This window comes from Pleurodeles waltl, chromosome 7 (genome assembly GCF_031143425.1).
Source record: "Pleurodeles waltl isolate 20211129_DDA chromosome 7, aPleWal1.hap1.20221129, whole genome shotgun sequence".
NCBI lineage: Eukaryota > Metazoa > Chordata > Amphibia > Caudata > Salamandridae > Pleurodeles > Pleurodeles waltl.
The window spans coordinates 389,310,542-389,328,305 of record NC_090446.1 but is presented as its reverse complement, the minus strand read 5'-3'; the positions used below and the strand labels follow the sequence as shown (position 1 = coordinate 389,328,305).

The 17,764-nt window shown below is 45.8% G+C and overlaps 1 protein-coding gene across 2 annotated transcripts in view; it reads right to left on the bottom strand.

Annotated features, from left to right (window-relative positions):
- Positions 1-207: 207 nt before the first annotated feature.
- Positions 208-17,764, bottom strand: part of LOC138304101 (protein MTSS 1-like) — a 545,913-nt gene continuing 528,356 nt past the window's right edge. For both annotated transcript variants that reach the window (XM_069243840.1, XM_069243841.1), the window contains one exon: positions 208-4,377. In XM_069243840.1, the coding sequence (XP_069099941.1) occupies positions 3,611-4,377 (767 nt within the window). In that variant the 3' untranslated portion in view covers positions 208-3,610. The remainder of the gene's footprint in view (positions 4,378-17,764) is intronic.

Here is a 17,764-nt window from a genome sequence, read left to right as displayed (position 1 = left end):
ATATACCAGAGTCAGCCGTTTCATTTCCCAACTTTCTCAGTTCGAGAATCTGTCAAATTCATATAACAACAATCATTCAACTGCAAATTCAAGGGTAGGTGCTTAACCTAGATCATGACAGCCGAACCCCTGTCCCAGTATCACCACATTAAAAATTATTTTATCAGTTATAAGAAGCTATGCAAACCGAGAAGAGTCACTTCGGCATAGATTTACAATACTTCTTTAATTTAAGGCTGTAATGTCTCCATTTAGAAACAAAAAATATTCATACAAAATAATAAAACAAACATATACAGTTACTCACTTTAACAAATTAATTATACATTGCCTAATTAATAGTACTGATCCTGAATGCAATAGTGCCACATCAATAGTCTACAACTGCAGAAAAATACATTTTTAAATTCTTTAGCTATACTACATAACCCAGGTATTTCAGTGTTGTATAAAATCTTTGAAAGCATTTTACTTACAGTATACTTTCATGACTAAAACATACAAATTCCTGCAAACATGTAATTTTAAAATGTATGGACTCTATTTGAAAAATTAAAAAAACACACATATATATATATATACCTGTGTGTTCCAAAGTTTGTGCCTTGCCTGGTCTTCTTTAAAACATTTTTTATTCATTTTAAGTAAATAATTTCAAAATATTGACATTCAATTTTTCATTTTGGCATAGTGTCATCCACTGCAGCACTAAGTAACATTCAGGGTTGTGAAGCAGGAAATGGATAAAAATCCTCAAACTCAAATTTAGCATGTCTATGAATACAGATGAAAAATACAATTGGTAAGTGGTAAATGTTTTCCTACATTATGTGGTTCAAAAGTAGCACTAAGCTTTGAAATAATCATCAAATTCACACTCCGCCACCCACTGTATTGCCATTTTACTTTAACTGCATTATATGTCTATTTTCAACAGTAAAATCTTCTAACATTTATGCTATAAACTGGGTTTCTATAGAGAAATAGTATTTTCAGCTAACTGATCAAAAGCACGCCCAGGTGACCATTTTTAAATGGTTGATCAATACAGTATTAAGAGCACTCCTAAAATATAGATGGATATTTAAATGTTGAACTCAGTCCTGCTGAGCCCACCTGCATTACACTTCAACAAAACTTGCAAACTGCATATTACAGTACTCTCCTCATATATAGTTCTCACAGAATGCTAAAATCGGGCACATACACAAAAATAGATTATTTTACCTTAGATTAGCAAAACTATAAAAGACATTATTTAAAAGGGCCTTGTATCTGTACAGAAAGTTGCCATTCGCATATCTCCTCCCCCCATGTGAAATTGTGAAGAGCTTAAAGTGGCTGCCAAGACAAAACACATGACTGACGTTACTAACTCTAAACTTGCTCAGACATTTCTACTTCCCCAAACACAGCACTGCCATGTGCAATAAACTATCAGCTTTATATTTACAATACTCTTACCCATTGTTATGTTTTTGGTTTCTTGCTGTTACGACTGATTAGTCAGTATACAAACGCAAGAGCAATGCACACAACTGAAATAACCCAAATACTTTGCTTCACTACCAAGTCAAAATATACTTTAAATGTCAAGAAGCATTCTTATCAAATTTAACATTCTGTTAGTGTGTGTAGCTTGCAGATGTTCACTACGTCAATCACCTGAAGAAAAACTGGAAAAGGCAATATATTGTATATTTCAAAACACTGCCACGTTGCTCTGTACCAACAGACAACTGCAAGTTTTTTGTAAAATAGGATGTAATAACATAGTGATCCCAAACCTTTATATAAAAAATGGAATGAAGGTTTATTTCTCATAGCTGAAAGGCTGTGTTCAACCTGAGTACAATTTGAAAACTGTGCAAAATGCCAAATTTTAGTGTTTTGCTGCATTGGTACCTTTCAAAGTAATTCGTAATTTAAAACCTAGCATGTCTTTTTTGCATCTCTGCTCCACAACTGACTATGTATAAAGAAACATTCAGAGATACATGCACAGTAGAACATATACAATAGGTTAAAAGAAGCTGAAATTCCCTTCGACTACGCCAACTACCATGCTGAAAAAACAAGGATTGAGTTTTGAAATTCTCTGTGCATGACCAAAATTTCTGCAAGTGTAAATAAGCAAAACAGTTACAGGAATCCTCCTGGTTGCATGCTTTAGCATTCAAATAATATTGAAATGTGCACACGCCTAACCTACGCAAGTGAGCTTAGAACATTTGTGATTTAGAAACAAAAATGATCCTTTTAATTTCTGCTAACACTTGTACTTTAATGCGCTCCATTCTACATTTTTTTTTTTTTACCTCTTCTATCGCAGCTAGCTGCATGGCGAGTGCGTTTTTCTCCATAACAAGTTAACTACATTGAAAAGCTTTTCAGATGTAGATCTTCTGCATATTGAGTCTTTAAAGAGAAATCTTTGGCACACATTCTGTTTCTGGCAGTTCTTTACTACATGTTTGTATACTGACAACTCTCAGAATGTATTTCCGAATACCCTTAGTGCATGACTGTGTGGGTATGGATGATATCTTTAAACGAAGATGATCTTGAAGATTTGCTGATGTTTGTCAGACAAGTAATAAGAGGCCCTTCTATAAAGTTCGTCTTCCACAGAACGTCATCCCTATCAAGCTAAAGCATAGCATGTGGACATTCTTAACAGAGCAAAGGGACGTATACTGTAATGAGCATTTACTGAGGCATCTTTTCACATGCTTCTCTCAGATATTGACTGTTCATTAGACATGCAATTTTCTTCCTGCAGAGGATCAATGTCAATTCTCCAAGTTCAAAAGAAAGCCCACGGGGTATCCTATGAAGATTTGACTCTGCCATAGAACAAACCGCCCAGAGTTTGAAACTAGGATTTACTCCAATACATGTGTTTTATTAAAAATATAAGCAAGCCAGGAAATGTTTTGCATGTAACAAAAGAAACAGCACTCTTAGGAATACTTCTTCCCTGAACTTATTATATATTCCTCCTGAAGAATACAAATATACAGCATCATCAGTGTAAAAAATAAAACTATGATATGAAAGAGACTAGTCTATTTTCAGAGCTGAATAATTTGTTTTTTGTTAAAAATCTGTTACTTTTTCTTAAAGCTATTGTATATGATTTAAAAGCAAATTGCAAAATGTGCATACTACTTATTTTAAGAAACAAAATTATGAAAAGGAACAATGCAGGAGCCAACGTAGCTTCTCTTCCTTAAGCATGAAAAGTCTTTCTTTTAAAATGACACAATAATAAATGTTACTTTGTTTTCAAAAACAAACTATACAGTGGAAAACTAGAGTTTGCTTCTGTGTTTCATAACTACTGTGCACCAAGAGAGTTGAGCAATCAAATTACTCATTTTGAAAGTGAAATGTATCATTAAAGCTGGCACTGGTCACTTTGATGACAACTACTTTTGGAGCGTTAAATCTACATGTAAGCAAAGCCAACAGATCCATCTTATAAACTCTACATCTACGAGAAGGCCTTCTTCTAGAGTTGTTTACCCTTACATATTTAAAATATTATTCTTTCAGGCAGTTGGTACAGTAGCACACACAGTGCTTTTCAGTGGCTACACATCCTTACTTATTTAATCTGAGGAGCTGATCTATCATTACTTATTGTTTTTCTTAGCTTTACTCCTCTTCGAATCATAGCTAACATATTCGTCTCGTTTGGTGTTAGGAAATCCGACTGGGGTCCTTCTGATTCTAAGCTGCCATCTGTACTTTGTATTCTCTGAAAATTAACAGGTATAGCAGTTTGAGGTAATGGCCTACTTTCTACAATGCTGGTTACTGCTGCCAGTTTTATGCTGGGGTTTACTGATATTTTCTGTGGGCTTGTGGGTGATTGATTTGTGTGCATGGAATAACTGTACGAGGGGTTTGGTACAAAAGCACAGTATGGTGACTGAATGGCGTTAAGGCTTTGGGCTGAGGTATAGATGCCATGCTTCACATGAGGGAGATCAGCTCTTACATCCTGGAAATTTACAAACTCCTCACTGTTAGTCCGCCCACCAAAGGGCCCTGCAGTAAGTTCTACATAGTTTGGTGCACCTACAGGTACCACAGGTGTTCTAATTGGGATTGGCATGCCACTTATTGTGCCACGTCTGAAAACAGGTTTGCCAGACGGTTTCCTCCTAATGGTGGCCACATATGGAGACCGTACAATTGGTTCTGGATCTGCAAGAAGGCTGACTGTAGAAGCAGGTCTCTTGGTCTGGAACATTCGTCTGTAATTCTGACTGATGTCACTGTTTCGTGGAATTGTGGACGATTTGTCAAAGTCCAACTGGTCTGTGTCTTCTTGTTCCCCATGTAATGAGATGTAATCATATTCTGCAACTGGGGAAAACAATCAATGATTAAGTATATATGAAAGCAGTACTGGGTTGTTAAGCACATTAAATCTTTGAATAGATTCCATGATTGTCATTGATAACAAAAATGTTGTTTTGGATGATGAATCAAAGCAATGATTGTGCTATATGTGTGTGTGTTGTAACTGCAAAAGGTTTGCAACTAATTTACATAAACAGAAATTACTGATTATTTGTGAATACAATAATTATGTGCAACAGGAACAATGACTATTAAAATGCGACTGCAGTCAAACGAAGAGAAAAACAGGAGCTCCTTTTGCTGTATAACATGTCTAAGAAAAACAGTGAGAAAGCCAATAGGTCTTGCATAAGCAAAAAACTATTTGGCTTTGCCAGTGGTGCTTGTTTACTTTTAGCCATGAGGTACACCAGCCAAAGAGCTGCACAACATGACTAAAATCATTGACAAAACCAATAGTGTTTATCAGCAAGACTGGGGACTTTTACCCTAAGATAATAAAGTGAAGTCAATATCAAGATGAGTAGGATTAATTTTACTAAGAAGCTGTAGAACTATCCGTTACATACAGCAGCTTCATGAAGTCACCTTCATACAGTAAAATTATTTTCAGCAATAGAAAGCTATCAGGAAGGGAGAATCGAATGACCTGAAACCAAATGAATCAATCACTTTGTAATCAAATGGAGAACAGTTTAAATGGTGCAGTTTGTGAACAGAAAGAGCAATCCTGATAAAAGTTAGTTTCGCTTTGCAAATCTGACACCTGGTTGAGAAGAGGTTATCCTGACTTTGGCATTGAGGGGCATAAACACTGATCATGGTAAATTTCATTTGATGACCAGACACCTGGGCACTGCCTGCGAGGAGACTCAGAAGAAACCCTTGCGACCTGTGGAGATGATTATAATGGAGCAATAAATCATTTTTTCAGTGAATTCTAGCACTAAGATATCTTCTGGTGATAATGCATGTGATTACTAATTAGTAATATGCATAAAGGTGAATATAATGTTACAAACGGAATGCTTTAATACCCTCTATATCATGAGAGGATTTACATATCACTGTCAAAAATGTTACTGATAGGCCATAAAGTAGAGAGGCAGCAAAGTCTGCCACACTCAAATAAAGGGGACAAGTGTGTTTTGTATACACTGGCATTCATCCAGGTTGATGGTGAGTGGAATATTACCTACAATATATCTCTGAACTTCCCTCCTTCCAGAAAGTTCATGGCCTTGTGAATGGCCAGCAGATGGATTCAACAGCATCTCTGAATCAAATTAGAAAATTAGAACTACTATCGTGGTTATGATATTGCAAATACCAGATAACTGGCAATGGGAAATGATTCAAGCATGGATGTAGGACGATTGGCTGGCTCTTAGTAATTCAAAAAACAAGCTGGTGATAGTGGCCTAATTGTATACTGTCAAAATACTTGGCCCAGCATACAAAAAGCGAACAAATGGAGGGGGCAGTTTCTTTAGGTTATGTGTTTCTTCCTTTCTCTCTTCCTTCTTAATGGCTTCCTTTTTTACTCTTCATAGTGAGATTCTTCCATGCAACTGAATGGCTATGTTGTCACAGCCTTCAGAACAATCCTGCTTCTTTTCACTGCAGTCTTTTGTCACTTGTCAACTTAGTGAGCAGCCTGATCCACAGAGACAATTCACACCACTTTTACCTTATCACATACGTCCTCCTAAGGCAAAACATCAGAAGAGTAAGGACCTCCTACTTTCATAATTTGTAAAGCTTACAAATACACAGAAGTGTGCTCGGCACTAGGATTCAGGATGACGGGGATGGTTAAGAAATCTAAACCTAATATTTGTAGAAAGCTAGGTTTTAAGGGATCTCCTAAACTTCAGTAGGGTAGATGTAGAACAAAGGCAAGAGGCCGCTCATTCCTTAAGGGGGCTGCCTCCAAACAAATGCCTTTTTTGTGTCGCTAATATTGTTTTTCACTGTTTGATGAATCACCACAAAACTTTCCAAAAAAGTGCTACTTTTTGCTTAGTTTGCGCATGGAAAGTTTTGGGGTGATCCGTCAAGCAGGGGCCAAGAAAAAGTGGGGTCCCAAAACACGTATTCCTAATTCATTTTTCCATAGGAAATTTAGATACAGCTACATTCCAAAGCATGAACAGATTTACACCAAATTTGACAGAAAGCTACATCATGCTCCAGAAAGAGTGCCTTTGTGATCGGGTGTAAATCTGTTCAGTAGTTTTTGAACCAATTAATGCTCAAAAAACTGTATATCTAGGGACGCGGAGCCTCTGCGGATCCGACAGATCTCAAGCTGAGATCTGATTGGATGCCACCACATCAACCAGGAAGTGGTGGCAGCCATCTTAGTACTCAGGACTCAGTCCAGAATCCTAAGACAAAAACACATAAAAGATACAGTGGGCAGATCAGGGATGCATTAAACTGCCCTGACCCCCTAGGCCTGTTCGTGGGGATCATGCCTATTTCCAGTGATTTCGCAGAGCATCCGTGAATCTGTGGCATAATTTATTTATTACAAATATTAAAAATATTCCTGAGCCTAATAAGCTTCTGGGGACCCCATGACCCAATATTTAAGGGAGGGGGCGTGCAGTTCCCCCTCCCTGAGCCTAATTAGGCCCCAGGACTGAAATGTATGGCAGGTGTGCGAGTTATAGTTACTAGAGATAACTATAACTGATGAATTTTGTGGTTTTGTTTTTAGTTTGAAACGTTACTTTGTCACTGAACATTTTACCTAACTATAACATTACTTTAACACACACACATTCACACCCCACTTACTTTACAGTGGGCAGCTAGGGAAGTTGAGATAGACTGCAAGTGACAGGCTTTTTAGGAGAGATTCCAAGAAGCAGACTGGTAGCAGTGTTCTTCACCACCTGCAGACAAAGGATGAGATGGCGTGGAAGACCCTGGTAGAGGGCACTGCCATAGTAGAGATAGGAAACTACTATGGCTTGGCCTGGATGAGAGTATAATTATGTTTCAGAGATAATAAATAAAAAATAAATCTTTTCAAAATGTTTAGATAAGAACAAATCGAGGAAACCCTAGGAAAGTGGGGAGCAAATGAGAGATTTTTGTCACATGTGGCACTAAAGCTGCTGTTTCCCACAGTAGGGCACTGCCTTAGCTCAGAAGACCATCAGGTGGAAAAGCAGACAATGGCTACTTCCTCTAACAGAAGAACATCAGTCTCAGAAAAAGGTGGTAGAGGACGTTGCAATGAAAAGTACCTAAAATTCCATTACTTGACAAGCTAAAGTAATTGCAGTGAGGAAGATGGCCCTCTAGGGCAGGATATGTAGTGATTAATTATGCATCAGCTCGAAGAGGGGGACACGAGAAATGTCAAGACTAAGTTAAGGTACCTCAGTAGCATCAAAAACGGCTTGGAAGGAAACACGTGTTAAACCTTTAATAAACCACATCCCAACACGTGATCTGAACAAGGACTGGTGGCTGGACAATCGTAGAAAGGCTGAAAGGGCCACCAAATAAGCTATTGTGGTGCTCAATGGAAGGCCTTGCTGAGCTGTAGACTAAACAAACAAAAAGTTGTCTGACCACTACATCTGTAAGAAAGCAATTCAAAAGCAGTCAACTGCTGCATCTCGATCTACAAGCATGACTGTGTAGATCTAGGTGGAAGACCGTGCCCTGTTAATGAAAAAGGAGTTACTTGTGAGTGGTAATTTGAGCACAGAACATATATAGGGTCTCTAGGATGACTTGGACCCAGCAGTTTCTGATCTTCAGAACCCGGGCAGGAAAGGTAGAAATAGTAAGGTGTATTGGGAGTCCAGTATTCTATTACACTTTGAACGAGCCTTCTTGTGAAAATTCCAACATGCAAAATTATTGACATTGCTCGTACTCAACAGTGGCAAACAAATTAGTCAAGGGTCTCCCTATTGTTGGGAGGCGCCCTGCACCAAATTGGGATGCAGACGCCACATGTGATCTGCCAAACGATGTCTGCCCAGTGCTCTACTCTGGCACTTAGGAATACTGTTAAGTGATTTGTGGTCAGGAAGATGCTCTGGTACGCTAACCACCTCCAGAGATGCAAGGTCTCCACGCAAAGCACCAAAGACCTGTTGGACCTGGCATTCTTAGGGTAGTTTTAGCTCAGACTTCTTGCCTTTACCTCTTGTTCTGTTGCTGTATCTTTTTGTTGGCCTTAGGACTCTGAGCACTTTACCACTGCTAAGCAGTGCTAAAGTGCACTTGCTTCCCCTCTAAAACATGGCAACATTCGTGCAGCCACAAGCATTTTCAATTTATCTGTAAAGGGTAGCCGCGTCTTGTTTAGTACCACTGGAATAGTAATAATAAATCCTCTTTATTGGTAAGGTCAGATTTACTAGCTACACTTGTGCACTCCATTCAGAGATCCACAACACAGGACACTCAGCTACATCTGTATTCATCTGCATACTGATGGGTCTTCCTGGGGAGGAGGTTGAGAAAGATTCACACTTACTCTTCAAAGGGTAGTGACTAGAGTCCACACACAGGGGCAGATTACCTCCCACTGGCAGTCTGGAGCCGAGGCTGACCTGAAATGGGGGCCTGTGCACTTCACAAGAACTCTTTTGTAATCACCCCCACTTCACAGGCACTTGTCAGTTTAAGTACTGGGTCTCTTGACCCACTCAAGTCAGACACTTCTGGACCCAAAGAAACCCTGCTGGAGTAAAGACTGTTGTGTGCCAGGATCTTCATCCTGCCAGACCTGACTGTTCCCAGGAAGTGCTGCTCTGCCCTCCTGTGCCTTCCTGGTGGTCTCTACTCTGCATCTTAAGGACTTTTAAACCCTTCTAGACTACCTCCAAGGGTTTGCTGACTTGCCCCTGGTTTTGATTAAGGGTCTTTGTGACATGAAACATCTGCAAAGATACCACTTGGGCCTCTGCCCCATCTACCCTCCCCTGCCACAATGCTAAGCGAGGTGCTCTCTTGGTGATCGTGGCAACAGAGTGTTAAACCCTGGGGCCTGGAGTGCGGTATCACTGCTGGGAACTAAGGCAGTATGGGGCCACTTCCACCTGTTTGTGTGGTTTAGCACGCTGAATCCTCTCCTTGGAGTTGGGGACACTGCCAGACTGATCCCCAAGGCACCTTACCATACACTGGATTGACCCGGAGCCACAACACCAAGTTTGTGGGCCAGCGACGAGGACTTCAGCCGCCACACTCACCCACAGCACAGAGACCCCACAGCAGCGTGCTACCCTCCTGACGGCGCAGGCCCATTGAGGGAAACCGTAATCCCTTGCCTAGAAGCGTACAGGTGCTTCAACGGTGCAGCCAAAGTGCGAGGACTGCCTGACCCATAGGAGGAGCGCCAACACTGTCACAGAGACAACAACACGACCTGCATGGTTTCAGTGCTGGGAGGCCTGTCGTTAGCCATGCGCTGTAAAAATCCGGTTAATATAACATAACATGGTGGGGGACCCAGGCACCTCAGCGCTTCCGCTGCACTCTTGCCAGTTAAAAAAGTACTTACTCTGGGGAGGCTTGACTCCCATACTCAGGCCGACCACCGAACGGCCCAACAAGCCCTCGCTGTCTAAAGCAGAGGAATGCACGCACTAGAACAGCAGTAACATAAAGGCTCTGAAACTAGTCCCCACCTAAATTATACCTAACTAAATGCACATACCTAACTAAATGTCTATTTGATTTTGATTGTTTTGGTCCTGATTTCATGCTGATAAAGAATAGCGGTTTTCAATATACCCCTGTATGGAGTCTTTCTCCTGTGGTGTTTTTACTCTAATTATTACTTGAGTTTGCACAAATACTTTACATGTTGCCTCTTTAGCTAGCTTGACTGCTCTGTGCAAAGCTACCAGAGTTATCTCTAGCATGTAATCTACTTACCCTGACTAGAGTGGTGGGTTCTGACACGCTGAGGTACATACCCTAGCCAACCAGAAACCCCATTTCTAGAGGTCCCCTTCTGCCATGCTTGCTGCAGAACTGCATGGTGGTGGTGTTCTATGTGAACCTGCACCAGCTGTCTCTTGATGGATGGTAGGAAGACATTGTGACCTCGAAGAATGTCCCACAGCTTTAGCAGACTGATGAACAGATGGCCTTCAGCTGGAGGCAAGAGTCCTCTGTCCTCCACCTCCCCCTGATGACATCCCCATCCCCGGCCCAGCAGTGACAAACTTTCATCACCACGTTCTGCTCTGAGTGGGGAAGGAAGAGGGGCCTGCCACTGGACCAATTTCGTTCGGGCAGCAATCACTGCTAAACTTGGGCCATCTTCTCCAAGACCTGATGGTGTCAGAAAGGTTGCCTTGATGCTGAATCTACTGGAACTTCAAGTGCCATTGCAGAGCATGCATGTGCCACCTGAAATAGTTGACTAGGACGATGCACATGACCAAGAAGCCTCAGATCCGCTCTCACTGTGTTCCAGGACTGAGCCCAACATATCATGATCATAGTCCAAATGTCTCGGACTCGCTGCTGAAGAGGAAAAGCCCTGAACTTCATATCCAGGGTTGCCCCAATGTATGGAAGCCTCTGAAGGAATCAGGTGGCGCATTTATAGTGAACCCCAAGGTTGTCAAGAATTCAGTTGTCATTCTAAGGTGGGGCCCATGACTGCCTGTGGGGAGCCTGCCTACAGCAGCAAGTTGTTAAGATACAGAAAGACAGACTTCTAATGATGGGCAGCGACCACAGCCATCAACTTTTGTGAACAACCAAGTTGTGCTGGTGAGAACAAGGAGTAGTATAGAAAACCGAAAATGCTCCTGGCCCACCTACAACCACAGATAAGCCTACGTGACTGCATGACAGGTATGTGAAAATACACGTCTTACAAGTACAAGGACACCCATCTAGTCACCAGAGTCCTGATCTATCAGAATCTGGGCCACATGAGCATTTGAATTTGCCCTTCTGCAGGAGGGCATTCAGAGGTTGAAGGTCCAAGATAGACCTGAGGTCCCACTTCCTACTTTGGGTCAAGGAAAAGGGAGAGTAATAACCCCTGCCTCTTACCAAGTCTGCTACCCTCTCTATGACACCTTTGGAGAGTAACAGACAAGCCTCCTGTAGCAGGATGGACCGATGGTCCTCTGAAATATTTTCTGGTGTGTGAAAAATAGTAGTCAGGGAAGAGAGAAAAGGCAGGGTATAGCCATTTTGAACAATCTTTATGACCCATCTGTTGGGACGTGATGGATCGCTAACCTGAGATGAAGGCCCTCATTACAACACTGGCGGTAAAAGCCGCTTACCGCCGTGCAGAAGACCGCCAACACACCGCCGCGGAACTCCGCCACAGCTAATATGACCCACATCTTGGAATCCGCCAAAATTCAGACACCCACACAAGTCCGCCACACCAAAGGTCAGTGATAAATTGGCAAAAACAAAACCTCCACCGTCATGCCAACAGAGATACGCCCACACTATCACGACACACGAATCCACGCGGCGGTCTTTCAACCGCGGTATTCCATTGGCGGTACACACCGCCGCGCTCAAAATACACACACATATACAAAACACAGCCACATTGGACGATTCAAAATACACACACCTGAGACACATACACACCACTCCCACACACCCATTACAATATAAATCACACCCACAAACCCCCACAACAAAAAATACAGCAAGAAGGCCAGAGAGGGACACCACCAGCAAGTACAACAGCATCCACAGGCACATAACAACATCACCCACACAACTTCCACGCACCTCACACAACACACAACTACATATCACCACACTTATCACCACACACTCCACCCCACACATCACTTACACCACCTCATGGCACGGCAAAGACACCCCAGGTTCTCGGAGGAGGAGCTCAGGGTCATGGTGGAGGAAATCATCCGGGTAGAGCCACAGCTATTCGGATCACAGGTGCAGCACACCTCAATTGCAAGGAAGATGGAGCGATGGCGAAGAATAGTGGACAGGGTCAACGCAGTGGGACAGCACCCAAGAAATCGGGAGGACATCAGGAAAAGGTGGAACGACCTACGGGGCAAGGTGCGTTCCGTGGTCTCAAGACACCACCTGGCGGTTCAGCGGACTGGCGGCGGACCCCCACCTCCTCCCCCAAAACTAACAACATGGGAGGAGCAGGTCTTGGCGATTCTGCATCCAGAGGGCCTCGCAGGAGTAGCTGGAGGAATGGACTCTGGTAAGACAAATCTTAATTATTACATCACCCACCCTACCTGCATGCCATCACATACCCCCACCCTCACCCCCATCACACCAACTCCTCACAAATGTCCCAATATCACAAACCACACATCCCAACACCAAGCCCTGCATGCAACAACAAAGCATGGACACACATCACTAAAGCATGCACACTGCACTTAGCCATACACCCCCCTAAACCATCATCACACAAGCTCCCACACAGGAATGCCAGCACTGGGGTACACGGTCTCCCACCCATTGCACACCATGGCACACACAGATGCAATAATCATGCCTTTCCACCCCTGCAGGACCCCTACCCAACATCACCAGACAGGAGGGTCCAGACATGTCCACTCCACCCACAGAAGAGGCCCACAGTGATGACAGCAGCTCTGTCCAACTGGATCTAGATGACCAGCCCGGCCCATCGGGGACCTCTGGACAGTCGGTTCCCCTCACACAGGCACAGGCCACCACAAAGCTTCCCCCCTCTGGAAACACCAGCACAGCATCCACCCAGCGGGCCCATACCTCCGTCCCCAGGACACGTCAATCAGCTGTGTGTCCACCACTACAGTGAACCCAGGATAACCCTCCACCCCAACAACAACAGGGACCTGGGGGCAGTGGCAGTGGGCACACGGTCCAGGGGACGGAGGCCCAGGAACACAGGGGAACTGGGAGGGCTTCCGTGCGACGGGGGCGGACAGGCCAAGGGAATCCACTCTCCACGAGGCCCTCTCCTCCATCATGGGAGCATACTACCACTCCCAGGAGATGATGGCAACGGTACTGGCTAAGTTTCAGGAGACCCAGCGCATGCAGGAGGAACAGTATTTGGGCTTCAGGGAGGAACTCCGAACCATCAGCTCCACCCTGGGCACCATCGTAGGGGTGCTGAAGGAAGTACTCAACACCAGGAGGGACACTGTGGCACAACAAGGGGCCCCTGACACTAGCATGGACGATGAACTGCCCACCACCTCTGCCGGCGCTAGTGGACAGGACGCCCCGCCACAGGACCACCACACCAGCACCCCACCCCTGCAGAGGGAGAACCACCCCGCAAACGGTCCCTGAGATCCAGGAACAAGACAGAGAACGATGCCAAGACCCCGCCAAGAAATGAGACCACCCTGGTTGTCATCCTACTGTCCCACTTTGTCACCCTGTCCATAATTAAACTGCCCCAGCTCCACTTCCATAGGCCCATATGGGCAATGCTCCTGTGAGACTAATAGACTGGACTCTGCCATGGATACTCCTCTGCCATCACCCCTCACCATTTAACTTCCCCCTCCAATATTTTGCATTGAAATAAACACACCTAAAGCACAAAATGATCTGGAGTCTGTCTGTGATTTCGAAATAGTGTATTAGCAATTATAGTAACAAAATGCGTTTGAAATAGTAATGTCAACATACCTATGTCACACAGCTCTAGTCCATGAGGAATGTAAGCAGATGACACACAGTGGGACCCACATCTGTGAAACCGTAAGGGAAAGTGACAACTCAGTGACCATACACTGGGTGAAAACGACAGACAGGAAAGTAGTAGTAGTGTAAAAGTACATGTAGTAGGCAGGATTGTATTCTCACCTGTGTTTCACTGGAAATATTGCTGGATCACTGAGTGTTCTGCATGTCTTCTTCCTCTGCTTCATCCTCATCACTGTCCACAGGCTCCACAGCTGCCACAACACTGCCATCTGGACCATCCTCCTGCAGAAAAGGCACCTGTCGTCGCAAAGCCAAGTTGTGAAGCATACAGCAGGCCATGATGATCTGGCACACCTTCTTTGGTGAGTAGAATAGGGATCCACCTGTCATGTGACGGCACCTGAACCTGGCCTTCAGGAGGCCGAAGGTCCGCTCGATCACCCTCCTAGCTCGCCCATGGGCCTCATTGTAGCGTTCCTCTGCCCTGGTCCTGGGATTCCTCACTGGGGTCAGTAGCCATGACAGGTTGGGGTACCCAGAGTCACCTGCAAATGGCGAGGGACAACTGTTCGACACACACTAACCTGTAGGGATAACCCCAGACAACCATTCCCACTGTCTTGCTTCCAGGGGCTCACCTAATAGTCACACACTGTGCCTCTGGAGTTGACCCATCACATAAGGGATGCTGCTATTCCGCAGGATGTAGGCGTCATGCACTGAGCCAGGGAACATGGCATTCACATGGGAGATGTACTGGTCGGCCAAACATGCCATCTGTACATTCATGGAATGAGAACTCTTCCGGTTTCTGTACACCTGTTTACTCCTGTGGGAGGGGGACCAAAGCCACATGGGTCCCATCAATGGCACCTATGATGTTGGGGATATGTCCCAGGGCATAGAAATCACCTTTCACTGTAGGCAAATCCTCCACCTGAGGGAAAACGGTGTAGATCAGCATTTGTTTCAGAAGGGCAGACAACACTCTGGACAATACGTTGGAAAACATAGGCTGGGACATCCCTGATGCCATGGCCACTGTTTGAAATGACCCACTTGCAAGGAAATGGAGAACTGACAGCACCTGCACTTGAGGGGGGATTCCTGTGGGATGGCGGATTGCTGACATCAGGTCTGGCTCCAACTGGGTACACAGTTCCTGGATTGTGGCACGGTCAAACCTGTAGGTGATTATCAAATGTCACTCCTCCAGTGTCGACAGGTCCACCAACGGTCGGTACACCGGAGGATGCCGCCATCTCCTCACATGTCCCAGCGGATGGTGCCTATGAAGGACAACAGCAAGCACAGAGTCAAACAACTCAGAGGTACGTAACCACAGTTTACACAGAACAATAATCATACACAAAAGGTGGCCTGTATGTGTGACGCAGTTAAAAATGAGGCCATGTGGACCCCTGAAATGGCGGCTGCCTGACCTCTAAAGTGGGCAATGGGATGTGAGGTAACTGCGCTGGCGTTGTACACCGTCACGGTAGGCGGTCGGAGACCGCGGCGCAATGCTGCATTGGTTAACATTGGACCCTATGGGTCCCAGGAGCCAATGACGATGTACGCCGGCGGTGATAGTACGCACCGCCGCAGACGTGACCGCCATTTTCTATCACTTCATTCACTCGATACCTGATCTTCGAAAGGAGAGGACCTACACTGCAAGTGCTGCTGTGACCTCGGTCTGGAAGAGACAATGGCTCGTGCGTCTGGGGAAAGGGCCCCTGCCTTCACATCGGAGGAGTTGAGAAGCTCGTTGATGGGGTCCTCCCCCAGTACATACTACTCTATGGTCCTCCAGACAAACAGGTAAGTACGCAGGGAGCATGTTGTATGGGCTATGCCTGTGTGGAGAGGGCTGGATGTAAGAAGGAAGGGGGCAGAGTGCTGCGTGCATGTAAGACGGTGAGTGCATGTGTCACATGGCAAGGGTAGGGATGGGGGCCACTCACTTTGACGGTGCAGTTGGTAATGACTTCTCTTCTTTCCCTGTACATTTCATGTAGGTCAGCGCCCACCAGAAGAAAGATATTTGGCGTGCCATTTCCAAGGACGTTCGGACCCTGGGGGTCTACCACAGACGGAGCACCCACTGCTGGAAAAGATGGGAGGACATTCGCCGCTGGAGCAAGAAGACGGTGGAGGCTCAGCTGGGGATGGCCTCCCGACGTGGGAGGGGTGCCCGTCGAACCACAAACCCCCTGATGTTCAGGATCCTGGCGGTGGCCTACCCGGAGTGGGATGGGCGCTTGAGGGCATCACAGCAGACACAAGGGGTGAGTACACGCTCATTCAGCTGACTTTGCGCGAAGTGGAGTTGTCTGGGTGGGGGAGGAGGGCTGTGGGTTTCCCTAGGCCAGGGCGAGTTCTGTAGGTTAGGCCCCTCCGTAAGTCATGGCCCTGTGGCCCCCCACCCCACCTCTGTAGAGTGCCAAGTACAGCTATTCATGCCCCTGTGTCATCTATGTGTGCAGATGTCATCCATAGCCTTGTAGGCCATTTCCCAGGAATAGCACTGTGGAGCCCAAGAGCGTGGCGTAGTGCAGGGGGCCTCTGTGTCTGTCTTGTCCGCCAACGGTAGTGGTAATCCATGCACTCAACATGTCTTTATCTGTTCCCCCCCCCCCTTTTTCTGGTCTTCCTGTTCTTGTGTGCATTAGCATCATCAGGCGGAGGAGCAGTGGCACCGGAGCACGAGGGAGTCTGAATTCACCAGTGGGACGGAGGGTGAGGGGAGCTCCAAGGCGGGGACAGGAGCGGACACCAGCGACATGGACTCGACCTCTGATGGGAGCTCCCTTGTGGTGGCTGCAACATCTGTGCCCCCCGCATCTACAGGTACCGCCGCCACCCCCCCTACCAACACCGCCCTCCCAGCAGCCCCTCAGCCTTCGCCCAGGAGGGTGGGCATCACCTTCGCCCCAGGCACCTCACGCCCTGCCCCAGTCACCCCTGCTGCCCTCAGTGAGGAGGCCATTGACCTCCTCAGGTCCCTCACTGTTGGGCAGTCTACCATTTTGAATGCCATCCAGGGTGTAGAAAGGCAGTTGCAACAAACTAATGCATTCCTGGAGGGCATTAATTCTGGTCAGGTGGCCCTTCACCGAGCTTTTCAAACTCTGGCCTCAGCACTGATGGCAGCCATTGTCCCGGTCTCTAGCCTCCCCCCTCCATCTTCCTCCACCCAGACCCAATCCCCTGTACCTCTGCCTATCCCAAGCACACCATCAGACCAGCCTGCACACACCTCAACACACAAGGGAAGCTCAGGAAAACATAAGCACCACACATCCCACAGGCACTCACGCAAGCAACACACTCATGCAGACACACCAACATCCACTGCCTCCACTGTGTCCCCCTCCTTGTCGTCTCCCTCCTCCCTCCCAGTCTCGTCTACACTCACACCTGCATGCCCTACCTCTACAGCCACTAAGTCCCTCACCAGCACACCCCGCTCACGTGCAGTCACCCCCACTACCATTCACACATCCCGTGTCCTCTCCCAGTGTGTCTGTGACGCCGCCTCCCAAGATACACAAACGCAGGCACACACCCACCCAACAGCCATCCACCTCACGACAGCCTCCAGCGCACGCACCTGCACCCAAAGTCACCAAACGTACACCTCCTACAACTACCACCTCTTCCTCCACTCCCAAACCCCCTCCAGTTACCCGTCCCAGTGTGTCCAAAAGAATTTTCC